The sequence below is a fragment of the Erithacus rubecula genome (genome assembly GCF_903797595.1).
Source record: "Erithacus rubecula genome assembly, chromosome: 2".
Taxonomy (NCBI): Eukaryota; Metazoa; Chordata; class Aves; order Passeriformes; family Muscicapidae; genus Erithacus; species Erithacus rubecula.
This window is the reverse complement of record NC_136685.1, coordinates 55,182,779-55,203,448: the sequence shown is the minus strand read 5'-3', so window position 1 is coordinate 55,203,448 and position 20,670 is coordinate 55,182,779. Positions and strand designations below refer to the sequence as shown.

General features: G+C 36.2%; 1 protein-coding gene across 3 annotated transcripts in view; it reads right to left on the bottom strand.

Annotated features, from left to right (window-relative positions):
* The window catches only part of PCMT1 (protein-L-isoaspartate (D-aspartate) O-methyltransferase), a 34,263-nt gene that overhangs the window by 2,072 nt on the left and 11,521 nt on the right, over positions 1-20,670 (bottom strand). The window contains exons 2-7 of one of the 3 annotated variants that reach the window (XM_079297882.1): positions 18,807-18,911; positions 17,659-17,690; positions 15,843-15,947; positions 12,758-12,878; positions 8,463-8,548; positions 6,727-6,896 (exon numbers count right to left, since the gene is read on the bottom strand). In XM_079297882.1, coding sequence (XP_079154008.1) covers positions 6,727-6,896; positions 8,463-8,548; positions 12,758-12,878; positions 15,843-15,947; positions 17,659-17,690; positions 18,807-18,911 — 619 coding nt within the window. Of the gene's footprint in view, positions 1-6,679; positions 6,897-8,462; positions 8,549-12,757; positions 12,879-15,842; positions 15,948-17,658; positions 17,691-18,806; positions 18,912-20,670 lie in introns of all 3 variants that reach the window. The other 2 variants (XM_079297883.1, XM_079297884.1) reach the window with 2 other exon arrangements.

Here is a 20,670-nt window from a genome sequence, read left to right as displayed (position 1 = left end):
CTTAAGGTATTAAGTGTGGATTTTTTTCTTATCCAAAATGATATTTCTACTTAAAATGCACATATTTACATAAATATATAATTTAAAATAAATTATATTAACATGGTAATGTTTTAATTGTTGGTGTTTTTCATTGCTTTAACATATCCCTGACCATTACATCCTATATGTGGCATTCAAAATATGGATTTTCATATTTTATTTTTTTAGAATATTTACTGTATTAAGGGGATCAGCTTTCCTCAAGAGATTTTTCACTTGCCCTTCACTACTCATTAACTAGCAACATGCCAGCCCAAACCAATCCACCATGTGTTAAAATTATACAGCATTTATTTTATATAGATAGAAATTAAATTTATACGTGCATTATTGGATTGTATGAATCAGAAAGTTTCAGAAAAGTCTCAGAGCACCTTACAGGTAACAGTTGTCAGCTTTCTCCCTAATGTAGCACAGCTTGCAGACATAAATACATATTACAAACCAGCATCAGCTGGTCTGAGCTGATCCTGTATGGATCCAGAAGCTGCTAAGCTATGAAATCCACCAGGTTTCAGCTACTGCTAAGAATCAGCATGCACACCTATCCTCTCAGCGGTACAACAAAATCTACCCTGCTACAAAGCTTAAAAGGAGACTCAAAAGATTGCTTTTTCCTAGTCAAAACCATCCTGTTGTCTTCTAGAGCAACAGAAAATATCTAATTTGTATTCTTTCTGGCCACATCTATTTGCTATGACTCTTACACAACTCATGTATTTTCTCCTCTCCACCTTCATGTATGCACTCCTCCCAATCTGCTTACCAGCTCCTGCTTAGCAAGCAATATATATATTTAGGGTTTAAATCACCACAGTAGTCCTTCTCAGGCCTTTGGAATTCCAGCAAGAGAACCACTCATCTGTCAACCGAGGCATTAAAGCAACTTTGTAAGCTCAAGTTAAAGCAAATTTCAGAAGTCATTAGTCCAGAATTAGTTTTCTTGAAAAAAATGCAAGAAAGTTTGAAAAATTTGGCTTACTACTAGGGAAAACATATGCATGAATGCTCTATCCTTCCCATTATGAACATCCAACAACAAACCAAGAAACATTCTCAGAAAAAATCTAATATGGGCCATTTCAAGTAAATGACAGAATCTGTCACAAAATAAAGAATCAATAATCTTATCAACAATAAGTTTGGGATACAAGTAGGTTATACAGCTTTGTGATCCCCTCACCAACTACTTAGTGGAAGGCATTCAAATTAAATATTTGAACAAACATTTATAAATCTATCTGAAGTCTATATCTCACTCTTTTAGATCCACTTCAATTTTCTTGTCATTAGGCAGTATTTGACTTTCCCTTTTCAATATCATTCATCTATGAAAAACACGTTGTCCTTACTGAAAGTGAAATTCAGAGTGTAGCCTTTTATGAATTAGAAATACAGCATCTACTCAGTGTTTCAGCATCCCATTATTTTTCACTTTATAACTTTAAAGATGCAATATTTAGACATGTTTCAATTTTAAATTACAAAATTTAAATTTTAATTTAAAATTAAAATTTTTAATCTGGAAAGGTGTTATTATAAAATATTAATTGCTATGATCAATCATAAAACTGAGAGTAAATTGGAATGATAAAGGAATTTTTTCTGCAATCTACTGTATCAGATATATCAGATGCACTTTTACATAATTGCATTGGGTTTGCCTGGCAAGGTTTTGATGGGGGCAGGGGAGGAGGGGCTACAGGGATGGCTTCTGTGAGAAGGTGCCAAAACTTCCCCCATGCTCTACACAGCCAACACCAGCTGGCTCCTAGATGGACCCTTCACTGGCCAAATGGCCAGTCAGGAATGGAAGCAACACCTCTGTGTGCTAACACATTTAAGAAAGAAAAAAATTATTGTGCAGAGAAGAGCAGGGTGAGAACATGTGAGAGGAACAGCCCTGCAGACACCCAGATCAGGGGAGAAGGGGCAGGAGCTGCTCCAGGTACTGGAGCTGAGATTCCTTTGTTGTCTGTGGTGCAGACCAGGGTGAGGCAGCTGAGCCCCTGGAGGATCACAGGGATGGGAGATCCACCTGGTGCCCCTGGAGGATCACAGGGATGGGACAATCCACCTGCAGCCCCTGGAGGATCACAGGGATGCAGAGATCCACCTGCACCCTGTGGAGAATCACAGGGATGGGGAGATCCACCTGCACCCTGTGGAGAATCACAGGGATGGGGAGATGCACCTGCAGCCCCTGGAGGAGCCCAGCTGGAGCAGTGGATGCCTGAGAGGAGGCTGTGAACCTGTGGGAAATGAGCTGGAGCAGGGTCCTGGCAGGGAGCTGCAGGCCCATGGAGAGAGGAGCCCATACTGGAGCAGGTTTCCTGGTTGGACTTGTCACCCTGTGGGGAGCCTACACTGGAGCAGGCTGTGCCTGCAAGACTGCATCCCAAGAACAGTGACCCACCTTGGAGCAGTTCTTGAAGAACAGTAGCCCATAGGAAGGACTCAAGTTGGAGTCCATGGAGAACTGTGTCCCAAGGGAAGGACTCCTCTCCCTGAGCAGCAGCAGCAGGAAGAATGTGTGATTAAGTGTCTGTAAACCCTGTTCCTTGCCTCCTTGCAGTGCTGGGGGGTAGGAGGCAGAGCTAGGAAGGGGGGAGATAGGATGCAGGAAGGTGTTTTTAAGGTTTGTTTTACCTCTTGTTATCCTGGTTTTGATTTTGCTTGGCAATAATTTCAGTTAATATCCCCAAGCCAAGTCTGTTGTACCCATGGTGGTAACTGGTGAATGATCTCTCCCTGTTCCTAACTTACAAGCCTTCTGTTGTATTCCCTCTCCTCTGTGCAGTTGAGGAGGGAGAAGCTTTGGTGAGCACCTGACATTCAGTCAGAGTCAAACCACCACAATAACACATAATTCTTAAATTTATTTTGAGAGATCCTTTTTGCCAAAGTAAAATAAAAACTTGAACCATTATTCTGTATGGCCTGAAGAATTCCAGCAAACAATACCTGTTTGTTTCAAATTAAATTGGTCAACTAGCTCATCAGGGACACTTGAAACACTGAATTAGACTTTCTAAGCAGAAACCTTTTAAAATATATCCTAATAAATTTTCCAAAAGGGTGTTAATAGTGGTTTATGTACAGGTAAGTGGGATACAGTGATAGCCTCAGTTTAGTCACTATTCTGAACAGTTTTTGCTCAAAAAGGTCATACTGTCATTATAATTTTACATTTTATCAGCAAATATGAATTTAGTATGACATTTATAAATATTTTCTACTAATGCAATATGTAAGACAAAAGTAGTTGTTAACATTTATAAACAGCTGCCTGTCTGGAAATCAAATCCAAAATGCAACAGGGACTCATTGCTAAGTGTTATTTACATTGTTATTCTCTTATGCCTCTGCATCAGCAATAGCGTGGCCAGTGGAACAAGGTATCTCCTGGAGATATTTAAAAGATGTGTACAAGTGGCCCTTAGGAACATGGTTTAGTGATGGATTTGGCAGCACTGGGTTAACAGTCAGACTCAATGACCTTAAATGTGTTTTCTGTCCTAAATAATACCATGATTCTGTGACTTTAAAAATTGTCTCTTTCCACATAAGTAGTAAGTGAACTCTCATAGAGAAATAAAACCAGAGAGATCCTAATTTATACAGGATCTGCCAATAAGGCAGCCATCAAGCCATATTCCCAACTGTGCAACACAAGAGGCCTTCTCTCCATCCTATTTTTCAGTTAAAACCCAAACGAAAAATTTTATATGAAAGGATTACCCTTATCAGTATAATCACATAATTGGGCATTGACTGCTGGATCTCTAGCACATTCCATTGTTTTGTTTTGCACCAGAAATAGAGTTCCTGTGTATATTCTACTCCTAAATGTCCCAGGGAGTCACATTTGAAAGGATTTACACTAATATTGGGAGCTTAAAAAAATACTATTGCGACTGAATCAAAACTAGATAATCATGGCCTAAATTCAAAGAAATTTAACAGTAATCACTGTTCAGCTTTATTTAGCAATGTATTGAAATCCAAGGAATCCTTTCCTTCCAGCTAGTCCAGATGTCCTTTTGCTACAAGTTCCAATTTTACATACTGAAGCATGATACAAAATACCTGAAGATAGGTTTGATTTCAAACACCACTTAAGAGTGCTGTGCCTCTTTGCAAAAACACCTTGCAGCCCCATTAAAGAACATTCAAAATATGAATGGCTCAGCAAAAATTTAAATAGCTCCTTTCCTGCCAAATGGAAGGTCTGCCTAGGAAAATACTGCTGGCCTATCAACTGCATTCTGTGAAGGGATACCAATTCTTCATTCAATGCCATGAAAGAGTTACCTGCATTAGGAATGAAATCACATAATGTAAACTAAAAGAATGACAAACTAAACACACAGAATTGAGCTAATATTAAAATTATGAATTTGAGATTTACAGCAACTAGTCTCTCATACAGATTTTTATTCAGAAACACTTAGAGATGCTTTTTCAGGAGTCTCTAACTGAACTCTGCTCACAGATCTTGAGCAATTTAGAAAAGAAAAACTGAAACCTAGGAAGTAAAGAAAAACCTCTCTTTCATCTTTGATGCCAGCATAGATAGCAAATGCTGACTTACATTGGGAATTTCCTTAGCAGCAGCTGGCTGATCATACACTTCAATCACCAACAAGGAAAAAAGAAAAAAAAGAAAGATGTGACCTCCTGTAAGGTCAGCAGTACACTGAGAATTATCCAAGAAAATGGAATGGGAATTTTCTTCAGATCACAAAAAGGACAAATAAATAAGTATTAAACATTACAAGAAGTGGACTTCTGAGATTTTCTTTAACAGAGTAGGAGATTTAAATTTGCATAGCAAGATACAGCCTCTATGCCATTGCAGATGAACCCTTCAGGCTAAACACTCATATTTTCTGATAAAACCACTGTAAATTCTTAAATTAAAAAAAAAATAAATAAAATCAAGAAGTCTTTCAGAAAAGCACACAAACTGGCATGAATTTCTGAGGAAAATAACCCTGCAGTACACATCACTGAAGAAGGCCCAAAGACAAACTATTAGCTCTACCCAAACCAGCAGACAAAATACCAAACTGCACTGAAGAGATGCCAAAACCTCAGAATCCTAGTCCTTAACACAATACCCCCACCTTCACTTGTAGCAAGGGATAAACACCATCATTGAGAAACCCTTCTTAAAGTGTTTTATGAACACACATTGCTGCTACCAAAAACATCCCAATTGCTACTATAATCAGATCAGGTGGAAATGGAGAAAAATTTATGAAACCTCTCTGAGAGAAGGAAGGCTTAAGAAGATGACTACTCTTTTTTAGAGTAAGCAAAGCATGAACTCTAAACTGAAATAAAACCTTTGCCAGAGGAGGAAACTGACCACAAAGGAAAGCTTCCAAAGCCTTACAAGAGGCAGGAAACCCCTGAGTACCATACTGAGGGAATACAGGCAATATTCAAGGCCAAAGCATTCATTTGCATAACAAATACACAACATTTGAATAACAAGCACGCTTCACAAGCTTTGAACTAAGCAGTATCTCACTGAAGCTGTTTTAAGAGTAATTTGTACGTGGTGGCTATATAGTAATCCAGGAAACACTGAAATGAGGTTTCACTAAACAACAGTGTGCAAACTGCTTTATTTGTACCTTTTATGAATATTTTGATAGGTTAGAATAAGTATTCATGTATTCAAATCACAAGCTGTACTCCAGAATATCAAGGGAAAAAAGCCAAAAAATCTAAATTTAGGTTGTAAAGCTCAAGAGTTGTTTTCAGAGCACAATGCACATCTCTGCACTTCACTAATGCCAATAACACATTCACAAGCACTTTCTGCCAGGAAGCAAAATAGCACTGCTGCTTTGTTCATTCACATACTAATGCCTAGCATGGCTTAAGCTGACAGCTGCATTAAGTCTATTTATTTATTTATTACTGGCTGTTCAATTCAGCAAACTGAAATATTTTCTCCTTCTAGAAAGGCCTTTAGAGTTTGCTGTATTGGCAAATACAAATACTGCCCCATCAGTAGAGACAGATGACAGATTTCTAGTCACATGTCTGAGAAAATTTTCTGAACACTACTCTACTACATTTATACTTTAGGGAAGAAGGAATTATCTTCTCTACTTTTTGCTACTTGGGGGCTAAAGGAAAAGTACTTGCAAGAGCATCTACATTTTCCACAAAGGATTTTGCAAAGATTTTTCTTCATTTGTATTATTTCAGAAGAAAAAAAAAATAAAAAAAAAAAAAGAAAACCCAATTATCAGTAACTTAAAGGACAAAACAGTATTTATTAAGTAAAATTTTACACTTCACCCTAATTATTGGGCAAAATAGTTGTAAAAAGTTCATTAAAAGTGAAGTTTAACCTTAGAAAATACTGTGTTTAAATCAACAAATAAGAATCTTCAAAACACCAAGGACTAAAGAAAACATGTCCAAAAAAAGACAAAGTGCAACCCATGCAATATTTTTCTTCCACTTTTAATTTAACTCAAACTTAGCATAACCTCCTTTGGGTGATGTAGTAATGCAGACTGAGTCACTTTTTATGGTATGGAGGAGCAGAAAGCAATGACAGCAGCAAAGGCAGGCCTTGCAGTCTATCTGCTTAAAATTCACACCCTTTCACCTTGCATGTGTGTGGAAGAAGTAAGTGGAACAGAAAATCACTTCCACCTGGACCACTGCTTCTCTTTATCTGTTAAAGGCACATATATCACTCCCATCAGAGGCTTCATTTTGACACTGCCATCTTCTAGTTTGTCATACTGTTCGAGCATCTGGTTTCCCCCAGCAGGGCCAACTGGTAATATCAATCTTCCGCCAGGTTTTAACTGGTCTATAAGCTAGAACACAACACAGAAATTAGAATGTAACCAGCCACTTCAGAGAAGCTGGATCCAAAGTTTGTTATAGTAGATTAATAGCTTTGCCATTATGTATCTATCTATCTACTTTTACGCTGTAGATAACTACTTCCATTAGGAAAAATAAAAAGTACACTGAAAATGAGAGTATCACAGCAACATGGTACAAGAACTGGTATCACAATAAAATAATTTAATTAACTGGATAGGTTGTGATTTTATTTTCTATATATGTAGGGGAAACATGTAAATCACAAATTATTTTTACAGCAGATTAAATCTTTTGAAATTGCTTAACTGTTCAATAGTTATCATGCATCAGTACAGGCCCATCCTCAAAAATTCTGGGGGTAACTGATCTCCCCTTCAACCCTCAAAATAAGATTTGAGATTGGTGACTTTTTATTATTTTGTCTATAACACACTCACTAGTTCCTCTTTCATTCTGGAACAGCCTTTTATGAAACTAATCTAAAATATATGAATGTGAGTAAGGTAAGTGGCACATAAACATAGTATGTGAGAAATGCTTGCATTTTTTTCCTAGTTAAAGGCAGCTAATCACAGTAGTCTCAAGGAAAATTTCATACTTCCCAGATGTCATTAAGAAACTTAATCCCCATTGCTAACAAAAGTTATAATTATAAGAACTATTTCATTCACAAATAAGCTTTCAATTACTTTTTAAATTGTCATATGTCAACATTTTGCTGGGAAGAACTTCCCGCACACCCCCACCAAAAAAACCCAAAAAAAACAACAACAAAACCTTAAACAAAACCCAACAAATAAACCTCCCTTGAAAAAAAAAAAAAAAACTAAAAACACAAAAAACTTTAAAAAAACGGAAGCAAAAAAAAAAAAAATTATCCCACCACAACTGGTCATTGTCTGAAAAGGTCCAATCTGTCTATAACATCTCAAAGCCCAGTCTTGCACTACGCCTCAATAAGATTAAAAAACCTTAAGTGGCATCTAGCATATAAAAATCATGCTATGTATTACCATGTGCCTGATGGAAGGAAGAGGGAAAAAAAATCTTATCTGCAAAAATGGACTATATGTATGTACAGTCTAAAGCCCCTAGTTACTCTTCAACCTCTCTAGTAAGAACTGCCCTTTATCCATTCTGAAAGCTGCCACAAATGATACTCTTTGTACCTCCAGCTGAGCATTTTACTCTCAACAGACTCAGTGCTTTGGAACTTGGGGAACACACTTAAATTTTGTAACTCAGTGTTTGATAAAATTAAATTATCTTATTAAATAAAATGCTCCAGTTCATTGTTGTAATAGAGGGTTGCACACATGTTGTTTTAAAATAAGTTTATTTAGAGCAGAGTTATTAGAACATACAGCTTTATCAAACCAACAGGAAGCCCAGTTGTAACAGAGACAAAAACCCCACACCATACAGTAATACCACACTGCCCACTGATACTCCCAGCACTGCAAGCTACCAAGTATTTTACATATAGATGTATGCAAAGCATTCTCTACAGCTAAGATATTACAGAAACACACACACAAAACATAAAGGCTTACTGCTTGGGGCACAACAGGGGCTGCAGCTCCAACGTGAATTGCATCATAGGGAGCTTCTTCTGCATATCCCATTCGTCCATCTCCCACTGCAAGAAAACACTGTTTTTTAAAACATTTTCAAAAGGACTGGAGAAAACATCTGGTTTCCCACATCTGTATGCAAAAAATAAACACCTTTGTAAAATAAATGCACCAAAACACCCTCATATGTACATACCTATGCTTACAAAATATAATAAATACTATTGAAGCATCTGAAATTACAATTAAGTTCTTGGAAACACATGGCCCACCTAGAAAAGATACTAATGTATTTATGCTCCCTACCAATTCCAGTGCAGGTGAGTTTCCCCTCTCATTTGCCCTCTTAGAACACACTTTGCTTTGCCTTGTCTTCATGCACACCATTCCTAAATATAATGCAAATCATAAAACCAAAGCATTAAATGTCAGAAGCACATATCACAAGACTCCAAAGGTGAGGAAAAGACAAAGGAAGTGTTCCCATGGACTATATATGCCTACAACTGCACTATCAGTCAGAACAAAAGCCCACACCTATATGCATACATTAATGCAGTACTGCAGTAACCACTGCACACCCCAAGTTCCAGCAGATGGGCCTCACTATTCTTCCTGCAGACAATCACTGGACTAACACAGAGATCCAGGTGTAAAGCTCCAGGTGGCTGCTTGGAAGATGCTAGGAATAATTAAGGTTTTCAGGTTACCAGTGCTGCTTCAGCTTTGGTGGAGAACTCATGGAGAAGCACCCTATCAGAGATGTCTCATACCAACCCAGTGATGCAGAAGGAAAGTGTAACAGGTTTGGGTTTTTAAGCCAATGAAATGTGAGAAACTAAACTGGACCCTGAGTTAAGTTTTGAAAGAAGATGTCATGAATATGGCATCCACAGTATTTACAGGAAATCAGAGCAAGTTAGGCAGGCTCTCTCTAGAGTTATTTAGAACAAATGTAAAAAGTGAGGCTGAACCATCCATAAATTCATACTCTGTGATTACAGAAGTTCCAATAATCAGTCAAGAAGAAAAACATGGAGGTTAATGAGCACAATCCTTCATTGGCACAAGGAATTTGGGGTTTCTCATCTTCAGACTGAGCTTTGACTTCTGTGCAAACATCAATATTACCAATATCAGCTTAATTAAAACTGGAAGAGGCAAAGAAGTGCTACCCCCAGTCAGAGGCTGCAAATCTGTCAGTTTTTTGTGTTCCAACAACTCACAAGGCAGGAAAAATACATGGTCACCACAGCAGGTTTCATTTTGACATCCATGATAACAAGGGTCATCTGGACAGCAAGAACACCCTTAGGTATTCAAGACAGTACAAGAAGACCTGGACAGCTCCTCAAAACAATTAAAACTGAGGTGTTTTGTCACCTTACTAACAAGGTCCTAAAAGATGACCCTGGAAAAGACTTTCTGCACCCAAGCTCTTTAAGACAGCACATTTCCTCAGAAGCTGAGCAGCCTCTTAGAGGTGACATAAATACTTGTATCATCAATTCTGACCAGCAGAAGTTTCAACCAAGGGCCACAAGCAGAAGCTGCCAAGCAAGAAGTCCCAGTGCTTCAAGAGAACTCATCCCAACTGATCACCATTTCCACTAAGTCAGATGGTAACAGAGATCACCAGTAATGAAAGTTCCAGTATTTCCAGGGTGATTGCCAACTTGAAGAAGCAGTTGTGAAAGAAACTGCTGTCACTTCTGAAGAAGAGTAAATGTATTCTGAGACACAAATATCCCTAGTGCACTCTCCAGAGAAATTTGAATGTGACTTCTGCACATCTTATCACTTTACTGAGAGCAGTAAAACACCCAAAAACAACTAACTCCTTTGCTCTTAGAATCAATAGCTAACACCTAACACAAAGGCGTGGGGAAAATCATGCTCCTTCATATGCATCAGGCACAGCATGGCTCTTCCCTTTTAAAACCCACAAAAATTCTTATGGTTACAGAAGAAATATATCCACCCACAATGGCAACACACTTCTAGATATTCAGATGATTGAAAAAATAGTTAAGTTAGCATTCATTTATTCAATGTAATTCAATTATTATATTATTCAATGACCTGAATAATGTCACCTATCCTACTCATATGTCCAGTTACATGCAGCCTGTTAGAGAAGTAATCGTGGTGGTGGGTGGCAGGTGGTGATGAGGAAAAAAGTCAGAACTTTTTGATACAAAAGGGCTCTGTAGCTTGTTTATAAATCTAAACCTGGTCTGCTGATCACAGTACTCAAGTCTTCAGTGCCTCTCTACAGACCTGTTTCACATGCTACAGAGTTGTAGCATAAGCACAAAACCAGAACAAAATTACTTCCCTCAGTCATTTAGAATCCCTCATCCCCGCTGGCTATGGCTGCATCAGCAAATAGTGCAGTACAATAGAAGCAGATCTGTACAGCCAAAGTTTTTGCTGAGAACCTGGCATCTGTTCAACATACGCATTTCAGGATAATCACTGCAGTCTAGATCCTAAGTCTTACTGTCTTAATATCCACATATCAAACATATTTGGTTGCTTCTTGGAATACATAATCTTGTCTAGTTTCATCCAAAAGGAGTAAAATTTTAAAAATGCTTTCCAGAAGTACTCTTGTGAGCCAAAGAATCAAATTTTGTGCTCTCATGTGAGCCAAAGAGTGGAAAGTAGAAGGACTTGAGAGATTCACCTCAAAAGACATGTTAATCCAAGTACACCTATTCCCAACTTTTCAATGCAATTCTGCTGAGACACCCCAAAATAATTTTGGTGTCCTTCAAATGCAGTTATGGTATATGTGATATATGACAAAGCAGAATAGAATGTCTGAAGCACACTGTGAAAAGCCAGCAACTGACACACCTGGTCTTATTTGATACGGCTCTCCTCATCAATCAACCAGTTTTCACATGTGTGTTTGGGATGGGAGGTTTTCTGTTGTTGTCTTTTTGTTTTAAATAAACAGCTGTCTGGATTATTGCTCCACATCAAAGAGCTCCCAGGAACCCAGCACAGCTGAAACACTCTTCTCCACCTAATTCACAGAAGAATAACTTGTCCATATGTACTTTTTAAAAATGTACCTCACATCAAAACTATTTGCAAGTCTCTTAGTCACCCTGCTACATAGTCAAAAATAATATAGATAATGATGTTTACTTAGAATTCTAGACTTGCAAGAGCACCAGAGTTTGTTTCAGGAATGATCAGAAGCATAAGTCAAAATTGCTTTTGTGCAGCAGTAATGGAAAACTATTCCCTCATTCCCCCTCTGCAGCCCTAGCAGTCTAACTTCTTTTCCAAGAAGTTCTGAGACATGAATGTTCTCAGCAAGGTACATTGCATTTTATACATACATACATGCTGATAAACTTATTTTAAAAACATTTAGAAAAGTCCCTCATTTACAAGAAAAGACCAAGAATCAAAATAGTAATAAAGCTAAGAGCCAAACATCACATAATAATCACCAAGTGTTCTTGTAAGAAGGCTCAAAAAACATCCAAAACTCCAACTTCTTTTTTAAACTTACTGAATAGAGTGAAACTTTGCTCCTGCTAGCCTTGCACATTCTAAGAAGAACAAACAATGACCAAACAAAAAATCCAAAACAAAAAAATAATAAAACCAAACAAAACATCCCCCCAAATATTTTTTAGTAATAAACCATTATTTAAAATAATTCACTGTCCTTGTATTATTTGGGCATTATTTCCTCAGTAACTCTGACTGACTTAAAGTACTTTGGTGACAAATACTTCCCTAACAAAAAACTACTGTAAATTTTAAAAACAAGTCAAATAAACTTCAGTGGTGCATACTGCCAATCTAGTACTTTTTCTACTTGAATCTTTGCATGCAACCTTCTTAACTATTCTATCAGAAGTGTGAAGGCTTTGTTAAAACACCCAAATTTAGATGACAGGGCATTTAGTCAAGAACAGTTGTGAATTCAACCCAAATTTTAAACAGCAAATATAACACAACAGACCTTCAGCATGTATTTTCACCCAAAAAAAACACTTCCCTGTTAACCTTTTCTAGTAGAATGATTACATAGTGTTTGAGATCACCAGAAATCATATTCTGAAAACTGGGGGAAGATAATGTTTTTCAAAGGCCTAAAGACAATTTAGATTTTTAAAGTTTTCATTTGATTTCTCTTTCTTAACTCCTTAAATTCAAACTTTTAATTACATCCAATTCAGTCATTTTCAACCAGCTGCTAGAAAGAATATCAGTTTAATTAGTAAGTATATCAATCTGATGCTCACCAATCAGTTTCACTCTTCCTGAAGACAGCAATGTGGGATCGTCTTTTTTGACATTATTTATTGAGTCATCTACTAGTTCTTTGATATGATCAATTCCTACAACTTGTCCTTTGGGACCAACCTGGAATAAAAATATATAGTTGAACAATTTCTGCTAGTTTTGTTTACAGAATGAGTACTTATATTTCCTGACCTCATTTCTCTAAAATAAAAACAAACAAAAAAAAAACCCAGCAAAGTGGAAGTATATTTTCCCAATGTTACTAAAACTACTGTTAGAAATGACAAATCCTGACTGCTAGAAGCACCTGATAATTAAAGTGTGTCTGCACAATTTTATAAATATTCGTTACAATGATCTTTTTGAGATGTGATTCAGTTGTGTTATATTGTTAGTGGAGATTTCTTCTTGGAATTTTTAGAAGAAATTCTTCTTGGAATTTGATCATGTTTGTTTTCATTAACTGCAATAAAAAGCAACAATGTCAAGTACAAAGACTAAAACTGATCTCCTTTCACACTGAACAAAACTTACTAAGGATTAAGGTTTTTTTAGAGAAGGACCTTACTTCAAGGATTAAATCATGATTTTTATTCAAAATCATCTCAGGAGTTCTATACTTTCAGAAGCAAATGCTGCAATTATCAGTCAGGGACAAATTACCTTCCACTCAGCCTTGCATTCATCAACCTATTTTCAGATTTACAGCTCTCCTCCACAGGAAGAGTGGAACTTCTGAGAGCTCTTAACTCAAAAAAGGTCACAAAATCTCTGTATTCTGAGAAGCAAAAAAGCTCTACTACCAAAACTTGTCCATTACAGGTATTTCTTCCAGAATTTTGTCTTTAGTCCAGAAAAAAACATTCAAAACCAATCCAAATCTTCAAAAATCTGACCACTTTTTATGTGTCTGTATCTTCCAACATAATATTGTTAAGACGTGGAAAATTAGTAACTGGTTATCCTGGGGATGTTTTTTTTTGTTGTTGTTATGAACAAGTCCTCTGTTAAAAACACTAAAAGAGCAGTGTTAGCTTTTTTTGAGTGGAAGACCACTACCCCAGCCTCTGACACAGAGCAAGACACGGACCAAGTTTTCACTATGATAGCCATGGATTGCTGTTCAGAGGAATGCCTGGCAGTTATTGCACTATAAGCTGACTAAAGATGCAGTATATTCTAAACTATCACAGAAATTAAAATTTAGCAAAATGGTCAGAGGATCAAATAGTCTGATAAAGTAAGAGAACCTCCTGCTGATGTGACAGCCCATTGTGCTCTTTCTGAGTCCCCATCAATTACATCTGTCTATTACCCTGGAACTGTGAAGTGCATACAACTGAGACAACAGAAAGATGGCACAATTTTTTTGAAACTCCATGTTTGGAATAAAAATATACTCCACTCTTTTCATAAATTCAGTACTGACAGGATGAAAACCGCAATTAATTTAATATGCCAGCAACCTTCAAACGTAAATAAACTTAAAGATACTTCACCAGTCTAAGTTAACATTAAGCTTTCCCAGAGGTACCACAAATGAGTTTCTCTTCATCCTAAGAATAAAGTTGTCATCTATATGCACTGAGGCACTTGTGCCAGAAATGTGAGCTACTAGTTCTAGATCTCAAGCAGACTGAGAAGCAATTTCAGCCTAGTCACAAAAAGCACATTCCCAGCTGAATTTTGGTGGCAAAACATTCTGCCATTAATTCCCATAATATACTTCTTTCAAGTTTTTGTTACTGTAAGCAGTGCTATCAGGCAGAATGAAAGCATTACTCAATTTTTCATGACACGTCTGCAAGCAACCACAATTTAGCAAGTCCTACTGAAAATGGCTATTCCTTTATGCATTCATAACTTCACTGAGAAATACATATAGCCTGGACAAAAGTTTTAATGTTTGTAGGACTGGCATTCCCACTCTAGCATTTGATTAGTGACTTCACAGACCAAAAACAACAGGCAGCAAGTTGAATTAAGTGCCATTTAAGATCTCCTCTAAACTTTGGCTTAGAGTTTGGTTAACTTATTTCAACTACTTTTTTTTGGTTTTTTTTAAATTTTGCATCTAACACTTAGAAACCTAATAGTTTTGCAAGTGCATTGCCCAGTCCTAAATATTCTCAGCTAATTTTTAACACAGGGAAACAGAAGTGATCACAGACTCAGAGTGCTGCTTGAAAGCAAACTAAGTAGGAAAGACACCTAAATGAGAAATTATCATATGTATCAACACATTTCAAATTAACTTTGCACAAAGACAAAACAAAAAATCTAGCTGGCAGTTTAATGAAGGTCTCTACTAATCATAAAGCAATTATAAAACCCTGGAACAGAGAAAGAAGAACTGATTATTATTCCTCTTCATGAATCAGTCTAACAATACAATAGCTACAGCCACTAAAATCCAAACTTTTTCATCTTTTTTTTCCTGATGTAAGATATGGAAGAACAGATAAAATTCTTCGGATATGGGCTGAATAACACAACTGAGATTAAGTTACTTCGCAAAGATGTAAAATTCAAATTAATATCTAACTTATAAAAGGTTAAATGGACACTTCTAGTAATGCTTGTGCAATATAACAAGAAAACAAAACAAATTAAAAGACAATTTATATATATATACACAAGATATTTCCCTGTGGAAATAGGATTCTTTTACACCTCACTAAGCTCCCACCATAACAAGAATCCATGACAATTTATCACAATGAGAACATCCATAGCTACACAAGATAACAAAAATTGAACTGCTCAAGACAAACATTATCTTCCTTCAGGATATAAAGCAACTAAAATATCCATTCATTTTAAAAACCCCCAAACAATCCGAAACCCCTAAACTTCCTTGCTAGGCAGTTTCTTCACCGTTACATAATTTATTGGACCATTTAACTTGAACATCTATCAGCTGCCATAAGAAATAGGTACCAACCATAGCCAGGAGAGTAAATTATTTTCTGTAGAATATACTTCACTCCACTACAAAGGATGTTTTTTTTTGGCCCTGTAATTCAGAGTTACACTTGTGTTCAAGCAGTTCTGATCATCAAGTGATTAAACTAAATAACTCACCATTCGCGAAAAGCATGCTGTAAGAATTCCACTTCCAGATCCTACATCAAGTGCTTTGGCTCCCTCATGTAACTGATCAGACAGGAGTTCAAGTGCATATGCATGCTAAGAGAAGACAGAGAAAATTTTAAATTATTTTAAGTGTCTGTTTTACTCAATGTATGCTAATTTCTCCAGAGATTTTGGGAAATGCCCTAAGCATTTGTGTGAGAAATTTCGGAATAATTTCTATTACAAAAAATAGAAGGGAAGGAGCTAACTACATGATATAATTGTAATTTCATGAGTGTATTTTTTTTGTTACCATTCATATACAAAGCCTCATCTGACCATTCAAGCTTCTAGCACAGACTCTATTTATGTATTGGAAAAGACACTACAAATCAATTTATCACTCCTTAGGTCTGGTGACCCTTACTATTCTGGCGGTATAAGGCCAATAAAGAATTTAGCTTATCATTATGCTATATGCATTGGAATAAGCTGACACAAAAGCTAGCTAGGAAGAAGGCAGCTGTAGAGTATCAAGTTGGCTATTAAAACTACCTCCTGTATTACCTGCACACTTGCTGAATCAAAGAATAGGAAAAAGAAGTCGTCTCTTACAAAGGCAGATAGCTGGGCTCATGTATGAAATGCAGTAGTCTATAGACACACTTGACGACTTTTCTTTGCTACGTGGTGGACCAGTACACAAACTAAGCTTAGGCTGCACACTGAAAAAACAATTTGTTCTATCATGTTTCGGAGATAGCCATTACCACACTCTTCCAGCTTAATCCATCCCACCCAGAAAACAGAAATAATTAGAATATTCTATGTTAGAATGCTCCTTGTTAGTATTTGCTTAGAGGATTTATTACCTTTCTGCTCTAACACTTCATATGCTACTAGCGCTTAGCATTGGAAAAATAATGACTTAAGGAACTTAAAATTCTGAAGCATAATTAATACTTATTTTCCTCTTAGCAGTAGTACTTCTTTCTGTCTTTTCTTGAATAATATTTTTAACATCTCTATACAAAATTCCTGATTTTTTTATATTGATAACTAGGTACATTCTAAGCCAACTGCACAGTTTTAGTCAAGAAAGGCAGATTTTTACTATGTCTTTACACTTTCCAAACATCAAAAAGACAAAATACACGCTTCTATCATCTTTTATCTCCTATAGAGAAACACAAAAAACTATACTGGGGTTAGATGTATGCACTGAAATCCCAACTACAACACTCACCCTGGTCTCAAACCACTTAGCAAAAAACTCTCCAACTCAGTAAGATATATTCTTTTTTCCATGTCCAAAGATTTAAAGGCATTACAGCAGCACCATACTATAGGAATCAGTGTCATTCACTCCTGAATTCTTATGATTTTATAAATTACAGAGTAATTTACAGTGGAAAGATGTCTAGAAATCTTCTGGTCCAGTCCTCTTTCAACACACAGCCATTTTAAATTAGGCTGCTTAGAACCCCATTCAGTCAGCTTCTTTACATATCAACAGAATTTCCACAAGCTGCAAAGCCTGTTTCAGTGCTTAACTACCCTCAAGTTTTGGGGTTTTTTTAACTCTAGAAACTAATAAGAATTTCCTATGTTGCATTTTTTGGCCCACTACCCCTCACTGAAAATCTTGATCAATCTTTTCTACTTCCTCCTAGTAGTGTTCACAGAAGTGTCACTGCAATCAACTGCTTATTAAATTTACTAGGGTTTTATTTTACTAGGGTTTTTTACTTTACTAGGGTTTTATTTCAAAAGTACCTGGATGTTTATAAAATCACTATACTAATCACCTAGGTTTAAAGCTTACCATATGTGGAGCACTGATTGTTGCTTGGAAACCTGTAAAACAAGAGAATGGAAGATGTTCATTGTTGTTCAGACAGCGACCTTGCAATCTTTATTATCCTGACTGTAAAGTGTAACACCTTCACTGCCACCCTCATTCAGGGTACAGCATCCACACCCCAGGAGTTACACAGGTACCCTTTATGAGAAGTGAGTTACGGTTCATCAGCTGAAAGCTATGCTATGTCAGCTCTGGATAGGAAAAAAAGGAGTCTATCCTTGATCTCAGTTACAATCTCCATTTTGTCACTCTACACTGCATGAATCTCACATATTGAGCAAGTAGGTTTAATTCAAAAGAGTAATTTCTTCCAGAACAATGTAATTCATTTTTTCACTCAGTCCCTACGTAAAAATTTGTTAGTTTGAGTTTCATGTAGTGCAATCATAGAACATCTGGAGAACAACCTTGTGTATTTTGCAAACAGCAAATGAGAACAAACACCTATAAGAATGGGAGGAACATTCACCTATATTTGTTTAAAAAAAAAAATAAGCCTTTGAGCATGTATCTTAAAATATTTTTAAATTTTCCTATATAAGTAACGAAATCCTAATAAAATTCACTCACCACATATTATTTAAGGCAGGGAGAAGATCAAGAAGAAAGAAATTAGCACATTTACATAGCTCATTCTTTTGTCTTGGAAAGATAAAACTGGGACCTGGATGAGAAACTGTCCTATCAGTAGACATTCCCATTCAAAGCCTGTTTTTAAAGATTTAACATAATGGGTTAAGAAACTTTGCATTGGTCCCAACTGAATATTTTCTGTAAAGCTAGGGAATGTTCCTACCATAAACTACCATAACCATAAATGTTTCTACCAGCTGCATCAACCCGTATTGCTGAGATTTGAAAAATAAACACATATTTACACATACTAATATTCACTGAAAAACACCTCTCTACTTGATGTATCCAAATATGCCAACTGCATTCAGCAAGAAATTGAAGCTTAATTAAAAGGTATGGAATACATTGATGAAGAACTAAACAACCTTCCAAATTAAAGAAATTATTTTCACATTCTTAACACGCAAATGTCAAAAGCAGTCACAGTCACACAAATGAAAACAATCTCAATCACTTTTTCAAGATGCTCTTACCTATAGACTGTGGAGAGTCCATGTAAGGGTTGTATTTTGCATAGTGGCAACGGTCTGTAGCCAGCATTACTTCAAATACCTTGTCTGTTTTGATTATTCCATTTTCTATAAACAAATATATAAAAATGAAGGCATTGTTTCAGTGCAGGAGTCTGTGAAACGTGTTAACATAGTCATAGCACTGGGAGAAAACATGTGCTTTACACAGATCACTAACTCTTACCCTCACCATATTGCCCATGGCAGGGGTTAGACCACATAATCTTTAAAGGTCCCTTCCAGCCCAAACACTTCTGTGATACTAAAATTAAATGTGGGGTCCAGAGATCAAACGATGCTTAAGCCAGTGAATGTTGAACTAGACTTTCCCAGCAGTTAAAAATGCTTTTCTGGAACCATTTGCAAAGATCTACCCCCTAGGAAAACCAAACTTCATGCAGACCTTTGATGAATCCTGAAAATATAGTCAGTAAGAAACTGGTATTACTATACACACCAAGGAAGATATACTTCATATTTCTAAGAAGCAATATAAGTAATTACTGGAAAATATACAAAAGCAAGTTAGAAATGTGAAGTTGAAGCATCATCACTCAGTATTTTAGTTTCCAGATCTGTTTGTGTTAGCAAAGAAAAAAAAAATCCTTTTGTAAAGAAACTCCCACTAAATCTGAATTCATATGCTGGGGCAGACTGAGGCCAAAATGCTTTTATATCAAAACACTCCAAATCTTTTTCCCTTTTCAAAATAAAATATAAATGCATATGCATGCAAAATGTCAGAAGCAGCCATTTTTCCTTGCTGTGTTACTTAAGGTTTTTTTAACATTGCTAATTCTATTGTTTTTTTAAGTGCTGAAGAGCACATTAACAAATAACAGAATACTTTGGAAAACAAATGGAAGAAATTAACTAATTACTTGCATTAAAAGATGGCATAAACTACAATAACTGACATTTCAATGATGGATTGCTTCATTAATTATTTCCTTTTAAATAAGGATTTATTTTCAAAACTGTATCATTTGAGTACCATTAGCATCTAACCCAAAACATGCAAAACTGGTTATTGAACTTGTGTACAACTGTCCTGAAGTTGCACCAGTGGGTTTTTTAACCCAACAAAATGCACCTGTGCTCAGGACTGGGCTAAATTCAGTAAAGACCTTCCTGACTGTTTACTGGGTGCTCCCAACTACACCTATTAATAATGGGATTTTCCTTCCTTTTTTCTTATCTACTAACTGAGTCCAGAATTAAATATCATATATAACATAGACTTGAATTCAGAAAGGAAAATAACTCCACAGATCATATTCCTTTTTGGTCTGAAGACAAAGTACCACATAGAACTGCAAAATGAATACACGATTACTATGGAAAATTTTAAGGAAAAAAATTTCTTTAAAAATATACTATTTTTTAGAAATATTTCTGTATCTGGTAGGTCCCAGAAAAAGCATACACTCCACTCATAGTCCCCACACATTAGACATATCCTATTCTTTGACTTCGTTTTGAACTGAATACTACAGCAGTTCCAGTTAAAGGAAACTCATTTCAGTCCAAGGTTACAAATCTGAGCCAGTAAGCATTTGCAGCATAAGTTTACCTAATGAGCAAAATTGTATCAAAAGAAAACAAACAAATCAATCCATTAATATATTGGCACTAACAATAGAGAATAATAAGAAAAAAAAGTTTTCCCTGACCACAAGAAATTAATCGGGTTAGTTGTATAGCAGTTCTGTGAACAAAGCATAGAAACCAAGAAATCAAACTTTTACAGTCTCATTAGGAATTACTAAGAAATTAGTATCTTCAAACTAAATGTATTTAAAAAAAAGAAGAAGCAGGGCTGATT